This window comes from Olea europaea, chromosome 10 (assembly GCF_002742605.1).
Source record: "Olea europaea var. sylvestris chromosome 10, O_europaea_v1, whole genome shotgun sequence".
In the NCBI taxonomy this organism is placed as follows: Eukaryota; Viridiplantae; Streptophyta; class Magnoliopsida; order Lamiales; family Oleaceae; genus Olea; species Olea europaea.
Window position 1 is genome coordinate 17476112 of NC_036246.1, and position 20845 is coordinate 17496956.

Consider the following 20845-nt stretch of genomic DNA (forward strand, 5'->3'; position numbering starts at 1 on the left):
TATAAGCTTTCTCTTTTTAAATAGGATCTCATTCAGAAACTTTGAATAGTTTGGTATTTAAGATATGCTTCAATCAGTGGGATGTTGACATGAATCTTCCTAAAGATGTCCAAGAACTTTTCAAATAATTTTTCGAGCTCCCTCTTTTACAATCTCTCTAGAAAATGGTATTTATAGAGCAATTCTCTGGTAGGAGCGGCCACCTTAACCTTTAGATCCTTTGATGCTATTTCTTTCTCTGATTCTATATTCTATTTAGACTTCTCCAAGTGCTCCTTAATTGTGGAAAGCACCTTTTTATTTACTACTACATGCCTCTCAATAATAATTTTTGGAAGTTGAGCCTTACAGCGTGTAATAATTGCCTCCATCTATTTTTTCTCCACAACTCCCACAACCATCACATGTTGCTTGGAATTTGTCTCAATGTTTCTTGGCAGTGTTCTTAGCTATCTTTCTAAGGGTGCCTTAGCTATTTACCCTATTTGATTTTCTAAATTATTGATGGCAGCCTTAATTACAAAGCTTTATCTGTTTTTTGTATGCGTTGTGTAGAGAACTCCGTCAATTTAGTAACAAAATCTTTTGACGAAGATTTATTTTCAGTCTGTTGAAATCATGGTGATACAATCTACTATGGTTCTAATTGGGTTTGCTCATTGTTGCTCTACTAGAAACCTAGATGATTTCTCCAACATGGGTAATGCATGTAGGGATTCTAATTGTGTTGTTGTATTTGAAAATTTTGAGCATAGTTAGCATCCTTTACTGACTGAACAAAAGACTACCCACAGTATAATCAACACTCTCATGACTCCCTCCACAATGCTTGCATTTCGGTCCGGCTATTAGAAATGTGCTTATTTATTTCACATTATGTGTCAATGATGCCAACTAAACTGACATTACTGTCAAAGATTCAATTTCATATACCCCAACAACCTTTTTCTGCACTCACATTTTCAGTAGGCCAGAGTGCACTAATGAATGCCAAGTCCCCCATGATTTGGTAGATCTAATTTGGAGTTCTTTTTATGATAGAACCATCGCATGTAGAGTCTATGTTAGCATTGCTAATTGGATTCAGACCAATATAAAAATATTGCACTTAGAGGCATTCTGTAATCCATGTTGTGGGCATTGACGGAGTAGACTCTTGTATCGTTTACAATCTTCTGAATAATATTTAAAATCCAACTGTATAAATTTAGTAATCTCATATCTTATCTTTGTAATCCTTTTCGATAGGAAATATTTGTTAAGGAACTTCTGACTCAATTGGTTCCATGTAGTGATACTCTGCGGTAGACAAGTGTCTAACCACACTCTTGCTGAGTCTCTCAATGTATATGGAAAAAGCCTCAGTTTGATGGCTCCATTTGAAATCATCAAATTCTCAGTTGTTGCACACATGTCCAAGAATCTTGATATGTATGAGTTGGGGTTCTTACTAGTTTTCCCCAAAGAACTGTAGAGCATTCTGGAACATGTTTTGACATCTATATGCAAGTGAAAGTTTACTTGACCAAACGCCAGATATAATATGCTATATTAAATTTCCACAATCGGTGGAACGTGTACTCTCCTATTAACCTTGTATTTTCAGTAGATGCAGAAAAATTCAATTGTGCCGCTCCCAGGTTAGCCCTGATGTCTATTTGATTCGAATTTCGTTTGCCATGTCTTTCTCTTTTTCTGTTTCTAACTTTTGTCTTCTTCAACCTTTGAGTGTTCGTTTGATCTTGGGGTCAAATTGAGTAAGATCACCAATTCTCAAACTTGATATACAAGGTCCTGAAAAGGGAAGCAAGAAACGTTGTAAAGTTTTTCTAATACAATAAACTAAACTAAATATTCAATAAAATTAAGATTAAAGTTAAAACTAACTGAAACTTATTAAAAATAATAGTCTGTGAAAACTGTGCCGAAAACTTGTCCTTCGACTTTTCATAAGTGGACGTGATCATGAATAACTAATAAAATAGTGAATAGAATGTCGAACTGACAAGAACTATATATTTGATCGAGTTAAAATTAATTGAAACTTTAATCGAATAGCAAATAAGTTGTTGTGATTTTTCTAACTAATCTCTAAGTTATCAATTAAACTAGTGAGAGTAAGTAAATGTGTTTTTCAAATATGTGAAATACATTATAAGATGTCTAATCACCATTATTATTCCATTTTTAGTGTAACAATTAAAGTGACAAATTGAAATGATTCATGTTGTTCGATGTCCCTCATTTGAGTGAAAGTCTCACTCAATAGTGATCAAATCTATTTCTCTCATGTGACCTTACTATTTTTCTATGAAATATAAAAACTTGATAAATGCATTAAGAAATGCTAGAACACCTACTGATATCATATAAAGTATAGAAATATATCTCTATCTTCTATAGAATTCGATGTTTATTATATTGTCTATAAACCCTATTGTCTCTTTCGATAACAATAAAATTCACTAACAATTTAATTTGTGATCAAGCAATTGAAAAAAGGATAAAAACAATAATAAACATCCACAAATCCAAATTAAAGTCAAAATAATTATTAAAAACTAAAAAATCATTACAAGGGTTCATCTTATCTTAGCAATGTATAAAGCTAGCCTAACATGTCAAAATTACAAGAAATCATATTTAAGTGAAAAGAGAAAACACAGATTTTTTATAAATTGAAAAGATGAAGATGAGTCTTGAAATCTTAAATCTCTTCAATAGTTTCTTGATGAATCTCCATTTGTACCTTCTGTTTTTTGCCCAAAAATCAAATTTGAATATTCATTTGATCGAACTTTTGCAAGTTCCCTTCAATTCTCATAAAAATTATAAATTTGCCTCTCCTTTAATGTATGAATTGATGGAATATTGAAGTGTTATGTATATGAGAGGTGTTTTATAGGGATATGGTCCCATTTGGTTCGATCCTTCGAGCTCGAAACCTTCAAGTATTTAGTAAGTGGAACTGTTGGGTCTAAATTTAATTATGAAACCATTCAAGTTCGATCCATTAGGTTTTCGAGTTTCGAACTATAATTAAATTTTTAAATATTTATAAGTTACATTAATTCAACTAATGACATGTTCAATCTTGGCTTTTACAAAATACAATAGTCCAATCTTATGCATATTTTGCGTCTTTATCTATTGAGTTCTTCATAAATTTGATTGTTAAAATTGCATGAAGAGGAAGATAACGAGTTTACTATAATTAAGAGAGGCGTAGTTGAGCTTCAATTTGATTTATCTGGAATAGTAGAAACAGTACTATGATAGATTAACAGATTTAGGTAAAATTTAGGTCAATTTGATTAAGATGAACTTGGACTGATAATTAGAAATAAGAAAGTTATATTTTTGGATTTGAGCTAAATTAATTGGTTAGCAAATTTATTTAAAAATAATAATTTGGCTTATTGAAAATAAATAAAATTTAAAAAATTAAGGAGATTTGAAACAAACATGTCAATTCTCGATTTAGATACACATTCGGATATTTAATTGAACCACTCAATTCAATTTAGTTCGGATCGGGTCCAATTCAGTTCAGAAGTTTTGTCTAACCTAGTTTTTTAGATTGGTTGCCCTTGTTTTGTATTTGTAGAGGTGAAATTAGCTTAATAATCGTGCAAGAAAGAGATTTTCATGTAGACTTTGGAATGAAAAAGAAAATTGGTAGCGATCCTAGATTTTTGCCTTGGTAGTCGGCCAAGTAAAATTCGAGCACTCGCTCAAGCCAAGTTTGAAGTCAATACTTTTGATTTCTTAAGTTGGGCGATCGTGCCCAAATATATACATCTTTCAAACTTTGCATTTTGGTCCTCGAATTCGATTCTTGATTGTTTTAATTCATTTTCTCTCGTAATTTGGTCCTTTAACTTCTAATTTCATCCAATTGAACTCATAACATCTTCGATCTTCATTTTATGGTTCGAATCAACTATTTAAATGTTGAAATCTAGTTCCTATTCTTTGGATTTCACCCTTTTCACCAATTTTAGCTTCTTTCTTGCAATTCCTCATTCAACCATTCAATTTAGGATATATTTATTAAAAGAACTACCAAATATCACAATTTTAGGCTCCGAATTTGTGTATAAAATACACTTATCACACACTGACTATTCTTCAAGTGAGGAAAACACTTATCATTTCTTTGTTTATGATTTCTAGAAGAAGAAGTTCAATCCGTAGTTAGAGATAGTAAAATAAAATAGATTAAATATACTAAGGAGTTCGTTAAACTATTAGGAACCACGACATACCATCTAAATACAATTTTAGATTCAAGCCAAATTATGAGATGAAAATCTAAACTATCTGTCAATTAGGCTGGACATTGAGGATTTGGGCTTCATGGAATAAGAAGATAAGGTGTGTGCATATAAAATCTACAAACTCAGAGCATACATGTATTTGGTACAAAACAAATACATAGTGCAGTGCCAACCAAATACATAGTAGCGAGGTATTTAAATACCTTCAAAGTTGACCATGATTGGAAGTCTAAGCTCATTATAAAGATTGTAAAGGACGTTATGAAATTGATAATTAAGCATGAAGGGCTATAAAAATATGTGAATGTAATGATATAGGGATTTGATGAGCACCAATTCAGATTGCTTAGGTCTTTTGCAACTTAAATTTTGAAAATCAATCATGGGTCTACATGCATTGTTGCTATGCATAATTTATAGTTTCAAGGTGTTTACATCTATTTAAAATTTTGCAAGATAAGATTTTTAGCGGGTCGCAGGCATTTTTGTGGTTGGATGGGAATCTTTGAAAGGGACATTTGGATGGCAAATGCTTGTGGCAATAGCATGAGATGCTAATAATTGTATTTACCTATTAGCATATGCTATAGTGGAGATAGAGAATGATATTACTTGGAGGTGGTTTATACAACAATTAGATGAAGATTGTGAATATCAATGAATGGACTTTTATATTAATCATAATAGATATGGGATTTGCCAGGGATTCCTTTTGCTCATGCACTTGCTACTACTATAGACAGAATGGGTGATCCTTGGGAAGTACTTGCACGAGTGTTGTAAAGTGAGTTCATATATGAACTGTTATGATAATATTATAAACCTTGTCAATGGGACGAAATTAGGGCCTCAAGTAGATACTTTCCAAAGGTCAAACCACCAGAATCGTATGTGCCTAAAAGGGAAAGAAAATAGAAACGAGACGAAGCCGGGAAGAAGAAGATGTCATAACCCATTATGGGTCCAAAGCAAAGTTGAATAAGAGGGAAACCATGGTGATCAGTTGTAGTGCCTATGAAGGAACATGCGACAACAAGATGTAACACCAAAAGGCAGATGGACCACACGAGGTTTGTTTATATATGGTCTATGTAATGTGTTATCTAATTTTCAATAGAATATATGGTCTAATGTACTTTGTTTATATGCTCATTATAGGAATGGTCTTGTGGGGCCGAAGATCTTACAAATCAAGGAAGTTCAAGTCACTTTGAGAGTGAAAACGCAAGGGAAAATTAAATCTATAGCAATAACCTACAATTAGTAAAATTGGTTAAATAAAATTTTTATGTTATATCTGATGTACTAACCCTAATCACAGGCCAAACTCAAGCTAAGGAGGCCATCGAGGAACCACTATCTAATTTTCTGTTCATGCCAACACCTGGAATTGGTTTAACTAGAGTTGCACAATTTACCAACTATGGTCCTCCATAAAGTAAGCCAGACATTTCAAGAGCAGAGAAAGCTTCTCTCCAAAACATTGAGAGAAGACTTGCGAGAAATCGAGACACGAAAAAGCAAAGAAGAGGGAAGCCATAACAAAAAACAGAAGGGTTGTCCCACCAATAGTAAGGAAAAATTTAGTAACTCAGTACTACATTAGTTTTTCATAGTTATCATTTGGGTTATGAAGCTAAGAACTACAAATTGGTTTAATGTTTTTCAGTACGTCTGACTAAAATTATGTTCTTGATGTAGAATTGATTCAAATTATGCTTAGTGTATGGTTGAATGAAATTTTATATATTGGCGTATAGTTGAGTGAACTGGAATTTTTGGTGTATGGTTGACTGTGATTGATTTGTTACTAATGAAAAAGCTGCTGGTTTTTATGGCTGATGAATTCCAGTTAAGCAAATTCACAGCAGAGAACCAATTAGCATGCATTATGGATTTCTTAATGACAATGTGATAATGATATTGCATTATCTATATCCCCCTTACTGCTTTTGGTGTGCATGAAATAAAATGTTTTGTGTACTTGGTGAATGCATAACATCAAAAATCTTCTTGGTGTTGATTTCTTTTGTCATTTTCAGCCCATACATGGTCTTTCAAATTTCACTTGTCAAATGAATATTCTGCAACTGATGATTAGTGGAATGGTAGAAATCAGGCAACCTTGTTAGATATTATTTCATAGGTGCAGAAAAGCATATGTACTCCCACGGGAAAATTATTTCAATCCCTTCCCTGTACCTTTCTTGAACCAACGTAGTGTGCATGTAATTTCATAGAGAATTCATCTAGTAGTGTCATGGCCGTTCCCATTTTTATGACAGCAATGAATCTGCTTATTGGAGAGCTTGGTAGTTAACTCCAATCTGATAAAACTTTCTTGCTATCCCAGCTACTGCAGAATCATAAGAATACCATGTTCAAGGTTAGATAATGATGCAGATTTTGAGGGTGGAATTTACCATAGAACAGAGGCCTCAATTACCTTCTACGTGGCTTAATTTGGCTGGGTTCCGCTTGTTAATCCATGTTTATTGTTGGCACCTTCTTTTGGTATCCTTCAATGCAAAATAAATCTGAAGACCAAGCTTGACAATTTATCGTAGGTGTGTACTTCTTTTATAATCTCCCGCCATCTCTTGAAATTAACCTAAAGAGATTGAAATAATTTCTCAAAGTTTCATGTTCGGTTTTGAATTGAGACGTTCAAATTGCTGAATCGACGTCGACTATAACCCGTAGCCTTAGTGAACAGTCAGCTATATGAGCACAGGAAACAAAATCTTGTATAAATTTATGAAATAGACTTCACTTGGATCCATAGCGGAACCCATTAAACACAAAAAGGCAGATGATGTTGCAAATCAGTAGTAAGCCCAATCCCACGTGATATAGCTTCATCGATCCGCTCATCGTATGCTTCCTCTATTGCATATCGCTCGACAAGTGGATTAGATCATTTATTATAGTCTTGTAACATGGATGAACAAGTGGGTCGATCCAAGAAAAAATAGTTGCAAGCATGTGGCCAACCGTAGTTCTCCATCCATTAACTCTTTGTGGGATCCCTCTGACCACAGTGACACAAATTTTTCCATGGGGTAAAAATTATGGAGCTCTCTAAAGCTAGTTTATATAGAGGAAAAATAATTAGGATGGAAAATGAATTGGGGGAGAAATTGATTGGGTTTGATTTAGAATAATAATCGATTGTTCCATTTAGTTAAGAGAGAAGGTTATCACTGGAATGAGTTTTTCATCTGTCAATTTTCAACATTATCAGTGATCGTGTAAGATTTCCATCCGCCATTTGGACTTTTTTGCCTAGGTGAATGGATAAAATTGAAAGAATTATTCTAAATCTACATTGTTGTTTACACTAAGGATGATATTCCCCCTATGTATTGAAGTCTGGTCAGTGATGTGAAAAGTATTTAGAAAATCAAAAGCTGTGATGGATGACACATAGAAGGATATCAAAGTTAATATAAAAAACAATGTATATATAACATATTTCGAATTGAAATAGGTGATGAATAAATAATTTTATTTAAGAATTATTAGTACAAAATGTCTCTACATTTAGAGTTCATCGTGTAAAATGTCCTTACGTCTCTCTCTCTTTTTTTTTTTTTTGCATTTTCACCTTTTTTTTTCATATTTCATTGTGAAAATCATCATTTTCATCCATTTCTATCCAATTTCTCAATTGAAATTTCAAAAATGACGACTATATGTTCCTATTTAAATAAAATGAAAAATAAAATAAAAGACTAATTGCAATCATACTCTTAATTTTTTTTTAAATGTGCCAATAAGTCCCAAATAAATTATTAAAATATTAGAAAAAAGGATTCCCTTTCTTAATTACCTGTACTAATTTTGAAACTTTATTATGTAAAACAAATTTGACTTCAATAAAAAATTTTCCCTCTAGAGTCTAGATTGATAGCGGCAACAAAAACTAGGGAAAAATCCCTTCTTGTTTTTGTCGTTTTCCTCATCTTTTTCCCTTTCACCCGGGGGTTTTCATTGCATGTGGAAAGAATGACCACTTGGCATCCGATATTACACAATAGTAAAGATAGGAAATTTTTAGGAGTTTTATTGTGTGAAATTTTGTTATAAGAATATTTTGTGGTGAAGTATGGAATTTTTTGAGGAAAAAATTTATTAGGAAGGAGTCTTCAAAATCACCATATCCAAAATTCTTTTTCTAAAATAGTCTCATTCTTTCGTCTCGTCCGTTCCACTTTGTAGCTCCATCGCCCTCACCAGATGCATCACCAACACCTCTGTCGCTTACTTCACCGGCTACACTTTCACCTCTACCTTGGTTTCACTCTAATTTATAGCTTCCAAAGATTCTGCCTTTTCCTTGTGCCATTTATGAATTTGGAAAAAAGGGAAATTCATGTGAGATATTCCCCTCTTCTTAATTGGTGGTGGTGGCTAAGGGAGGGAAGAAAATGTTGCTTCCAAAGATGCTACCTTTTCATCACTACCTTCTGAAAATATCGTGCGTTACTCAGTAGTATAAATGTTGAATTTTAAAAATTATCAAGTTTAAAATGAATAATGTACAATATTTTTTAATATTCATTGACCAGAATTCGATATTTTAAATTTCAGTAAGCAATCGAAAATGTGAATCTAAGTTTAATAATCAAAATTTGATATTTTAAATTTTAGTGATGAATTAAAAATATAGATCTAAATTCGTTGACCAATTGGAACAATTAACTTAAAACTTTCTTGCTTTAATTTTGACAACTCATCAATTTATAAAAAATTACGTGTATCATAATGTACAAGGAGCATTTTTTATATCCGTTTCAGCCCACCCGCAGTCTCTCTCTCATAATTGATAGAGATGGACAGATACATACATACAGAAAGAGAAATAATGTTGCAGGTGTACCATACCCAATATCTAACCCTCTCTCCTCCGCCAGCGGCGAATAAATACACAAAATAAATTAAAAATCCAAAAATAAGAAAACCCATAATCCATACTAGAATTTCCAGTAATTGGGGGGTTTTAAAATAAATCTTAAGCTACTCAATCACACGAGTGGGAGTGACAGTCGTTCCGAAATGTCGGAGGACGAAGAACTGCCGGATCTAGATGGTGGCGCTGCCCGCAGTATCAACTCAACGGCCGTCAGCGGTGGAGGAGGAGATCAGAACTATGTGTCGCCAAGCCCAGATCAAGTTCTGGAAAACGTCCTCGAGAACGTTCTGTACTTCTTGACCTCACGGCATGACCGCAACGCTGCGTCCCTTGTGTGCAAATCGTGGTTTCGTGCGGAGGCCCTCACTAGATCCGAGCTGTTCATCGGAAACTGCTACTCGGTGTCACCTGGCCGAGTCACGAACCGATTCAAGCAAATCAAAGCGATTGCAATCAAAGGGAAACCCAGATTCTCGGACTTCAGCTTGTTGCCCCCGGACTGGGGTGCGCACTTCGCTAACTGGTTGAGGGCTATGGCGGCTTCTTACCGTGCGCTTGAGAAGGTGTACTTAAAGCGTATGTGTGTTACAGATGAGGATCTGGCTATTACAGCTCACTCTTTCCCGTTTTTGAAAGAGCTCGTTTTCGTTTGTTGTGAAGGTTTTGGAACTGATGGACTTGCTATTATAGCCCGTGAGTGCAGGTTAGCCGACGATATAATATATTCTTTCTTGTTGGGGTTGGGTTCAGATCTGGTTCTTAGGGGGAATAACTTTGATGAGCTTTTGTATTTTTTACTTGAAGATGATTATATTGGTGGATTGACCTCACAAAATGGGGTTTGTTTCTCAAAGTGGAAAGATTTAATTTTGTCATCTTATTCGTATTTGATATCTGTTCTGGTAGCCTATTATGTCTGGTTAAATCCGTTGTTTTGCATTAATTGTTATGAGAAAGTAATGTAATGATATGGGGAATTCAAGGGTATGTGCGTGTGTGTTCAAATTTTACGGTAACTGTCTTTGAATGAAAAATGACTTGAGGTTGAATGAAGTAAAATTCGGGATTAAGGCATTTTTATATTTCCCAAGCATGATGGGTTTTGTTTGTCTCAGGCATATTAGGGTGCTTGAACTGGTGGACACCGACGTTACAGATGATGAAGTGGATTGGATTTCATGTTTTCCTGATAACGTAACCTGTCTCGAGTCTTTGATTTTTGACTGTGTGGAGACCCCTATTAACTTTGAGGCATTAGAGCGGCTGGTGGCAAGGTCACCTTCCTTGAAGAAACTTAGGTTAAATAGCTACATCTCCATAAGGCAGCTTTACCGCTTGATGATTCGCGCTCCACAGCTCACCCATCTGGGAACAGGTTCCTTTAATACTTCAGAGATTGTTGCTCAGAGTGAACAGGAACCAGATTACTTTTCTGCATTTGCTGCTTGCAAATCACTGATTTGTCTCTCTGGGTTCAAGGAAATTATTCCAGAATATCTATCTGCGATATATCCAGTCTGTGGTATCCTCACATCCCTTAATCTGAGCTATGCAAACATCAGTGCAGAGCAATTGAAACCAGTAATTCGTCAGTGCCATAAGCTCCAGACATTTTGGGTAAGCGATTAATGCATTCTAGTAAAGGAAGAGATTGTGTAACTTTGTTGTTGAATTATGTATTTAGAGCTTTTATTTATTTGCTGTAGGCACTTGATTCAATTGGTGATGAAGGACTTCAGGCAGTTTCTGTAGCATGCAAAGACCTAAGAGAGCTTCGGGTTTTCCCGGTTGAGGCTTTAGAAGATGTTGAGGGCCCTGTGTCTGAAGTTGGTCTGCTTACAATTTCTGAGGGTTGTAGGAAATTGCAGTCTATTTTATACTTTTGTCAGAGAATGACCAATGCCGCAGTTATTGCCATGTCAAAGAATTGCCCAGATCTTGTGGTGTTCCGTCTATGTATAATGGGACGACATAGGCCTGACCACGTCACTGGTGAGCCAATGGATGAAGGCTTTGGAGCCATTGTTAAGAACTGTAAGAAGCTTACCCGACTTGCTGTATCTGGTCTATTGACTGATAGAGTTTTCAAATACATTGGACAGTACGGAAAACTACTGCGAACCTTGTCAGTTGCTTTTGCTGGAGACAGTGACTTGGGTCTCAAGTATTTACTGGAGGGCTGCCCTAAGTTGCAGAAGCTTGAGATCAGGGATTGTCCCTTTGGAGATTCAGCTTTGTTTGCTGGTTTGCATCATTATTACGACATGAGATTCATGTGGTTGTCATCTTGTAAAGTAACCCGTCAAGGCTGCGAGGAGGTTGCACGCCAATTACCTGGTTTGGTAGTAGAAGTGATTGCTTCGGGTGAGGAAGAGAATGAAACAAACGAATATGTTGATACAATGTACCTTTATCGCTCCCTTGATAGGCCGAGACCTGATGCACCAAGGTTCGTGCATATTTTGTGACATTCTTAGAAGAGAACGTTCTATTGTCTTTGAAATGGATCGATGATTAACTCTTCCTTCACGGGGTGTGTTGTTTTACTTATTAAGTTTTAGAACCCATTAGAAGCCTCGACTATCATATTGGCATTCAATCTTGTTCTTCTAGGCATCCACGTGATGAATTGTTGGAAGACTTTTTCCCATGCAAGTTGTAACAATTTAATGCTGTTTGATTCGTATTCTCCTGAGATCTTAACGTCTCTTCATCATATTCCTTTCACAACTCTGGAGGTACTGAAAGAGGAGTTATTTACCAGAACATCTATGTATCATTTGGTCCAAGTAGTTGCTTCTGTGCACTGGGTAGTGCAGCATCATGTATTTTCTTCAGTAGAATTAAATCTGCTTATTTGTATCCAAATCATAGTTTGAAGAATCGAAACTCTAGGCTGTTATAACTACTGTTTTGTTATGTTCGGTCGAGTCGAGTCTTGTGGTGGTGTTCTTAGCAGCTTGCTGTATTATTATTGTAATTGTTAGAGATTCGAGATAACAATAAATGCTTTACTTGGAAGTTTATAGAGTGTGTCTTGCCTTATCTGTGAAATGTGTAATGATGAGGATGATGCTGAGGCCCCCATTAATAATGTGGAAAGCATTGTACCAGTACATAGCAGGATTTCCATCGACCAGTCTCAAGATTTAGCCTTCTCCTCGTAGGTCCATTTATTCTATTACATGAATCCAATTTTCATTTCATCCGAGAAAGGCCATCTTTTTCTCAACTATGTATTTGTCATTTGATCCAATAGCGTTCCGTTCGACCTCAATGGAAAAAGAAAATGGAGTAACTAACAATGCATTTTCACATGTCAAAAACTATGAGATCATCCCTTACATTTTGGGTTGATGACTTGATGGAGAGATCGTACCATTTGAACCCTTTTTCTTTTTTGCCCATGTTTTTTTCGAAGGTCTGGGGTTCAAGTCCTCTTCATGGTATAATATTGAGAATGCTCATTGAATGAGCTTTTTTATTGAATGAGCAATTCAATAAAAAAGCTCGGATCTAATCAGTATTGAATCCTAGGTGAAAACCAGAGAATTTGTATAAAAGTAAAAGTTATAGTTATACTAACTAAATAGAATCGAAATAAAAATAAGTAGAATAGCAATACCTTCTAGGCGATCGGAAAATAAAGAAATAGTTAATATATTCAAGATAATTACATACTGTCTCAATTCATCCTATTTCATTAGATTCGGGGTGTGATAGGGTTCCGAAGGATGAACAAATATTTAAATTCTTTACAATGTTATATCTTGGTTTATTATCATTAGCTTAGAAAATAGGATGTGTAGAGACGTTAAAAATATATTAGGGACAGCTAATTCGGGACAAGTTGATCCCGAGTCACCCATCCTTACATGCCATCCACGGTGCCGAGATAGCAACTTTTCAAGAATACCACTTCTAGTAGAACAGTATATGATCTCTACTGTCATGTTAGTGCATAGGATCATAAAACTATGTTTATGTAGTATTAAGCTCTTGTTTGAGCCGCATTTTTCTTCAAACTCAAGAAAGAATACATATTTTTTAATAAAATAATTTTAACCATAAATCTAAAAACTTTTTCATACTTTTTAATGGTACATTCTTCAAAAAAATATTATTATTTCATTTTTATCAAATAATGGGGCTCACACAAGGGCTATGATTAAACAGTACTTGAGGATTGGTCACACCCATATCTTTATTTTTATTTTTTCAAATCCAATCTATCCTTTTTTTTTTTTTTTTTTTTGATAATCCAGGTGTCCCAGCTTAGCCGGACTAAATCCTGGATCTCTAGCCCCCGGCCCCTCAGTGACTAGTGGAGGTAAATCGCAGGTTGTGCCCTTGTTGGTTCCCAGGTTCCCACATGGCTTTTTACTCCTTCTCCAAAGGGACCCTCCTCCATGGTTATTACATCACCAAGCTGCTCCAACTCTTCCTCTGGTTATTACATCACTTGGCTGCTCCAACTAGGAATCGAACTCCCCACACTTGGTTCCAGAGCCCCCCAATGTGATTGTTCCGCCAACTTGGATGTGCCCTGGGGGGCCAAATCCAATCTATCCTATTCTGATGGAACTTGAGTATAATGAGGAAAAAAATAAATATGGCCTTGCTTGGCTTTTTATTTTTTATTTTTTTTTCCTGTCTTACCACTTTTAATCGAAGTGGACCAAACCCAGCTGTTGTACCTTCTTACCACAAGGCTCAATGGCGTCTGACAGAAAGATTGTTGTAAAGATTCACTAGAAAATGTAGAAAAAAGATATTCTAAATTGCAGTATTTTCAACACTTATTCGATAACGGCGAGTAGGGAGGAAAAGAATGCATTTGACTTCGAAAAAATTGTAACATCTGTCTCTAATTTTGACACCCTTTGGCACTTCAACTTTTATTTTTTTTGCTAGCGGGACTGTTCTTAATTTCGTGATCATGTAGGCTTGATTTTGTGTTGCTGTGATTTTAAAAGAATCGGCTTTTGATTTGTTGAAAAAAGAATGTGCCAAGTAAATGTTAACCTGGAAATTCAGCAGGACAAGGGTTCAATAGATCTAGACTCCACATCCTTCCGCACTTATATTATCTTCACACCTGGACAAAGTTCTAAGTTCATGTGGTCGTATCTCCAGTGATGAGAGGCGACTGCGAACACTCCCAACACTCAAGTAAGTCAATGATTGGTGTTGGGTGCGGAAAGAGACAATGGATGAAAATAAGTAGGATCCAAGTTGGAGGGAGTACCAACTTTGAAAATAAGTAGGATCCAAGTTGGTGGTGTCCATTTGATGCTTGACACATTGTCTCATCTTGCAACGCACGGGGTCAAGCTCAACATGTATCAATCCTAGGTGTCTTAGGCCTACGACCATCTTAAATGGGTTGAAAAGTGGCCACCCTATGTCATAGGTATACAATTCGAAAAGTAAGCTAAAAGTTGATTGAATGAATCTGCTACAATACTGTCAATCTGTTAAATGTACAGAGTATCCTTGTATGAATGATATCTTAGCAAAAGTGATGTTGCAAGATGTACCTAGTCAGATAGAGGCTAGTCACTTCATGTGGTCTATTGTTGCGAAATGTGGCACTTTGCTTTGGAGGTGATGCTTTGAGGTAAAGTGGCGTCCCACTTGGCGAGATGGGTTGTGAATAACAGTTCCAAGAGTGACAGATATAATTGGAGAGGTAATGAAGTAGTAATCCTCGTATTTCACTGTAGATGGCAAAATGAAGAAGTGGTGGACTATTTGGTGATTCTCATTCTGAGGAGGAACTAAGGAGAAGTGATGCTGTGTAAGAGTAGTCTCTCGAGTATAGGCATGGATATTTATATAAGACATGGACTTTGATTGTTGATGAGGACTATGTACTGTGGTAATGAGTACTGCAGTGAAGTCCCATTTTGTAAGGACAAAGCCTTTTAACATAAGTGAAGCATAGCTGCAGAGGTAAAATCCGTTTAGTAGGGACGAAGCCTCTTAGCATAGGGGAAGCATGACTACAAAGGCAGAGTCCCATTTTGTAGGGATGAGGACTCTACTCATGTGCGAAGCATAGCAGTCGAGGTGTCATACTTGTGAATTTTGGATACTTAGAAGGTGAAAGGCCTCTGAGTCTAATTTGAAATGACATTGATTGGGACGGATGACAATTACTGCTACTTGTTTCGAGTGATGATAGCTGAGGTAACACATTTTTCCAAGGCATATGTAACCCTAGGAAATGAGTGACAATGATGGCTAAGGCTACACATTTTAAGAGGTCACGTGTCTTTACATGTGTTTAAGATGCACAACTTAATCTTAGTCCTTCGTTTAAATTCGAATGAAAACCTTCGGCTTCTAAAGTTTGAACACATTTAATAGGTAGATGTCTAGATCGATAATAGGGGCTTTCTTTTACACTAAATATCTTTACTTGCTTTTCCCCATATTCAAACATAAGAGAGAATTTTGATAATGGATTGGGTTTCAATATTATTATTATTATTTATTTATTTTATTTTATTTTATTAATTTATTTTTTTTTGGTGTTTTCAGATGAGTTACAGAAAGAGAATCATCGTTAGGAAAATTTTCTTAAACTTTTACTTGTGCTCTTCATCTTATTGTTGACCTATAGTTACTTCTACATTTTGATTATAACAAAGAAATTGCTTTAATCTCTAACAATTGAATTCGAGTCCTTACAACTACTGTGTCAAAGTTGATCAATTGAAGACAAAAAGGTCGCTATCAAAAGACTCTCAAATTGACAACCCAATGAAAATCGAGATGGAAGCCGAGCATGGACGCCAAATCTATCAAGACGAGCACTTCAATGTTAAACATCAAAGATATCTGACTTAGAAATTTTGAATTCATATGCAAGGTAAAATGCTTTTATATTTAGCAATGAATCATCAAAAGCTCAAGATAATTTTAAAAATTATTGTTTCAAAAGGTAAGAACTTCAATTTGACATTTTTAAATCTCTTAACAAATGTCACTTACCTTGAAAAATTAAGTGAAAACGTCCTTCAAAAGTCTACATTTTTCAAAACAATTAAAGAAAGAAAAATTTGAGAAAACAATGCCCAAGTAGACGTCCTGTTGGCCAAGTGGATGTCCGGTTGGCCAACTAGACATCCGGTTCGTCCAATGGTCGAGTTATTTTAAAATTTTGATGCACAATGACTAGTTCAATGTCCAGTTCTGAAGTGAACGTTCGGTTTAGTTGTCAGGTTAGACAAAACTTTTGGCATTTTTACTATTATAAATACCATCTCGCTTTGCATTCAAGATAGACTTTCAAAAGCATTAAAGTGAGATACTTTTGAGCAAAACTATTACGCTCATTGTTTATCTTCATCAAATCAAATTATTTATTGTGAAAAACATTTGATTGAATTAAAATATAGAAATCATTCTTCTCATCAAAGTTTTTATACTTAACACTAGAGCTTCATTCATTGCTATTGATTAAAGTGTTAGCCTACTTCTCTCTTGTTGCTTAATTTTGATTATATCTTTTATTAAGAGAGAAATTCAAATTGTAAACTCATTATTCCTTGAATTTGTGGGTCATATAGAGGGCCATAAAGCTCTATATTGTAAAAAGATCTATGTTTCTTGGTTGTAAGTCATTGTAAATGGTTTGATTGCACCATAAGTCAATCAATATAGTGAAAATACCTTACATGTGCTGAAGAGCTTGGTAACAGGAGTCGTAGATCATTGCTTTAGATCGAACCTCTATAACTATATCGTTTACATCCTCTTTACTTATTACTTCCATATTTGTCTACATTTATTGATTTATTTGCTACCAAATTTGTTTAAATTTGGATTTATTTTTGAAAAAATTTTAAAAACCAATTCGCTTCCTCTTGGTTAGCTATTCTTAGATTATCACTTGGTACAATCTTGAGTAATTGCTTACCCTAATATTCAAAATCTTGAGGGACATTCTACAAATCGTCCTTACTTTTTTGATGGCACATGTTATAATTATTGGAAAGCTAAGATGATGATTTAAATTCAATCAATAAATTAAAATATTTGGGAAGTTATTGAATATGGTCCTTATGTGCCTAAATCTAGAGAGAAATATAACGATGATAAAAGAAAATTATCCCTAAATGCTAGACTAAAACTCACCTTGTTGTGTATTATATACAAATGAATTTAATCGTATTAGCACATGTGATTCCACATATAACATTTGGCATACATTATGAGTTAGCTATGTTGGTATTAGTAAAGGAAACCAAAATTAATCTCTTGGTTAAAGAATTTGAAAATTTCTTTATGAAACAAGATGAAACTATCGTTGATATGATTACTTGCTTTTACCGATATTGTTAATGGCCTTAAAGGCTTTGATCGCAAGTTTACTAGCGGTGAGCTTGTGAGTAAAATGGCTAGGTCACTATCGGGAGAATGAAGCTCATTAAGGATGTTGATAGAGAACACCAAAGATATCAACTCATATCAATTGGAAGATCTATATGGAACTTTGATGACTTACGGGCTCAACAACGCTGAAACCAAGGAAAAAAACAAGGAAAAGCAAAGAAGAATCAAAAGAATATTCTAAGTGCCAAATCGCTCTTAAATCGGCAATTGAAGAATGAGTGATGAAGAGCTTGATGATCTTGTCCTCCTTGTCAAGAAATGGGAAGGTCTTTGAAATAATCGAAGATTCCAAAAAAAAGAAAAAAAGAGTGAAGATAAAAGCAAGAAAATCATTTGCTATGATTGTGAGAAACCCTGTCATGAGAGAACCGAGTGCCTAAACAAAAAGAAGAACATCAAGAAAAAGGCACTCCTACTCACATGGGATGAGAGCGAAGATGATGATCACGATGAAAATAATAGTCAATAAGAAATTGCCAATAGGTGCTTCATGGCGATCAAAGATGAGGTAAGTTCTATTGAAAATGTTCATATGATGAGTTATCTACCTCCTATGATGGTCTTGAGGAATTTGAGAAGCTTACCCTAAATCACTCAACTCTTAGAGANTGTTCATATGATGAGTTATCTACCTCCTATGATGGTCTTGAGGAATTTGAGAAGCTTACCCTAAATCACTCAACTCTTAGAGATGAATATCACTTGTTGAAAAATGAAATAAAGAAAGTTTTAGAAACCCGAAAAGGAAATATTGATTATGATCTATTGATTAAAGAAAACTCTTCCTTGAAAGAAAAAAGTCAAAGACTTAACTAACATTAATTTATTCAAGGCAAAAAGAATTTTGATTTGATACTTAGTGATCAAAAGTGTGTTTTTGACAAAGAAGAAATTGGATATAAACAATTTTTAAAACAAAAATCCTTCAAAATTTTATTTGTCAAAACTTCAAATACCTCTCCTTCAAAAAGTACATGTAGCTTTTGCAGTAAAGATAGACATATTGCTTATAATTGTCTAACAAAAGAGAAGCTGCATTTTGAAAGAAAGAATAAATGGATTCGTGAATTCACCAACACTAACTACCAAGGACCCAAACTTATATGGGTACCAAAAATTAAAATATTTTATGTAGGTACCAATGAAGATAAAGAGAAAATGGTTCTTGGATAGTGGATGCTCTAAACACATGACAGGAGATAGAATGTTACTATCAAATTTTAAAAAGAAGGACGGAGGTCATGTCACATTAGGAGACAGTGCAAGAGGAAAAATTATAGGAATTGGAAACATTGGAAAACATCCTTCTCTTTCTATTGAAAATGTGCTATTGGTGGATAATCATTAACATAATTTGCTTACTATTAGTCAATTATGTGATAAAGGTTATCATATTAAATTCGATTCTTCAAAAATGTCTTATTAAGCTGTTTACATCATAAATATTGAATTTGAAAATGATGAGAAATGTTTATCAAGCTTAAAAGATGATACATGGTTATGGCGTAGGAGAGTGGGTCATGATAGCATGGATCTTCATTCAAAAATTTCCAAAAATCATTTCGTCAAAGGATTGCCAAATTTAAAGTTTGATAAAGATAAAATTTATCATGCATGTCAATTTGGTAAAAAAGTGAAAAACTCATTCAAACCCAAACTATATTCTTCAACTACAAAACTACTTTAACTTCTATACATTGATCTTTTTAGACCCTCTATAACTGCTGGCTTGGGTGGAAAACATTATGCCTTTCTGTCGTTGTTGATAATTTCTCTAGAATCACTTGGGTTCTATTTCTAAACGTTAAAGATGAAGCCTTAAATGCACTCAAACACTTTTACAAAAAAGCTCCAATGTGAAAAGGGATATTCCATTACAACTATTATGAGTAATCATGGAGGAGAATTTGGCAACATTGCTTTTGACAGTTTTTGCAATGAAAATGGATATGAACATAATTTTTTGGCTCCTAGAACTCTTCAACAAAATTGTGTAATAGAATGGAAGAATTGCATATTGCAAGAAATGGCTAAAACCATGCTAAATGAGAATATCATGCCAAAGTATTTTTGGATCGAAGTCGTTAACACCGCTTGCTATATTGTAAATAGAGTGTAAAAATTAAAAAAAAAAATCTAAAACCCCCTATGAGCTTTGAAAAAATAGAACTCCAAATATCGGTTATTTTAAGGTTTTGGTTACAAATGATTTACCTTGAACACCAAAAAAAGAGGAAAATTTTGATTTAAAATCCGATATTGGAATCTTTCGAGGATATTCATCGACTAGCAAAACTTGTAGAAACTTTAACAAAAGAACTCTAGTCGTTGAAGAATCCATACATGTCACTTTCGACGAAACTAAACATCTTGATCGTGAGAAAGGTATCGGTAATGATGTAGGTTTGGAAATTCCTCTTGAAAAAATGACTATTCAAGATGAAAAAAAAAGGAAGATCTAAAAGACAAAAATAAGGAAGAAACAGACGTTCAACAAACGAAGAAGAACTTATCAAAGTATCAAGTGATCCATCTCTACCAAAAGAATGGAAGTTCGTCCATTCTCATCCAAAAGAATTAATTATTGGCGATCCATCTAAAGGTATTACTACTAGAGCTTCTACTAGAAATCATCGTAGTAGTTGTGCTTTCATAGCTCAAATTGAACTAAAGAATTTTAAAGAAGCCAAGCTTGATGAATTTTGGATACTAGGCATGCAAGAAGAACTAAATCAATTTGAAAGAAATCATGTATGGGATTCAGTCATATGTACAAAGTGGATTTTTAGAAATAAAAGAAATGAAAATGGAATAATTGTACGTAACAAAGCTAGATTAATGGCCCAAGATTACAATCAAGAAGAATGCATCGATTATGAAAAAACTTTTGCATTGATAGCTAGATTAGAATCCATTCGCATGTTTCTTCCATAAACTTGTCATAAAAATTTTTACTTTTTATAAAATAGATGTTAAAAGTACTTTTCTAAACAATTTTATTCAAGAAGAAATCTTTGTAGAGTAACCCCTAAGTTTTAAAGATCACAACTATCTGAATTAGGTTTTCAAAATTAGAAAAGCTTTCTATGGTTTAAAAAAAGAAAAAAGAAAAGCTTGATATGAAAGATTAAGCAAATTTCTAGTCTCAAATGGTTTTTTATATAGGACAAGCGGATACTACCCTCTTTGTCAAAATCGAAAAGAATGATATCAATATTGTTCAAATTTATGTTGATAATATTATTTT

At 34.4% G+C, this 20845-nt stretch overlaps 1 protein-coding gene across 1 annotated transcript; it reads left to right on the plus strand.

Annotated features, from left to right (window-relative positions):
* Positions 1 to 9102: 9102 nt before the first annotated feature.
* LOC111401397 (transport inhibitor response 1-like protein) lies at positions 9103 to 12221 on the plus strand. The gene is made up of 3 exons (XM_023029113.1): positions 9103 to 9898; positions 10311 to 10812; positions 10902 to 12221. Exons 1-3 carry the CDS (start codon positions 9339 to 9341, stop codon positions 11661 to 11663), a joined length of 1824 nt encoding a protein of 607 aa, XP_022884881.1. The 5' UTR covers positions 9103 to 9338; the 3' UTR covers positions 11664 to 12221.
* Positions 12222 to 20845: the final 8624 nt, after the last annotated feature.

Bases quoted from the DNA above. Each gene is read 5' to 3' on its own strand.
- LOC111401397 (XM_023029113.1), top strand. From the start codon at position 9,339: ATGTCGGAGGACGAAGAACTGCCGGATCTAGATGGTGGCGCTGCCCGC. The intron at 9,899-10,310 runs GTTAGCCGACGA...TGTTTGTCTCAG, and splicing joins ATTATAGCCCGTGAGTGCAG to GCATATTAGGGTGCTTGAAC. The intron at 10,813-10,901 runs GTAAGCGATTAA...TATTTGCTGTAG, and splicing joins ATAAGCTCCAGACATTTTGG to GCACTTGATTCAATTGGTGA.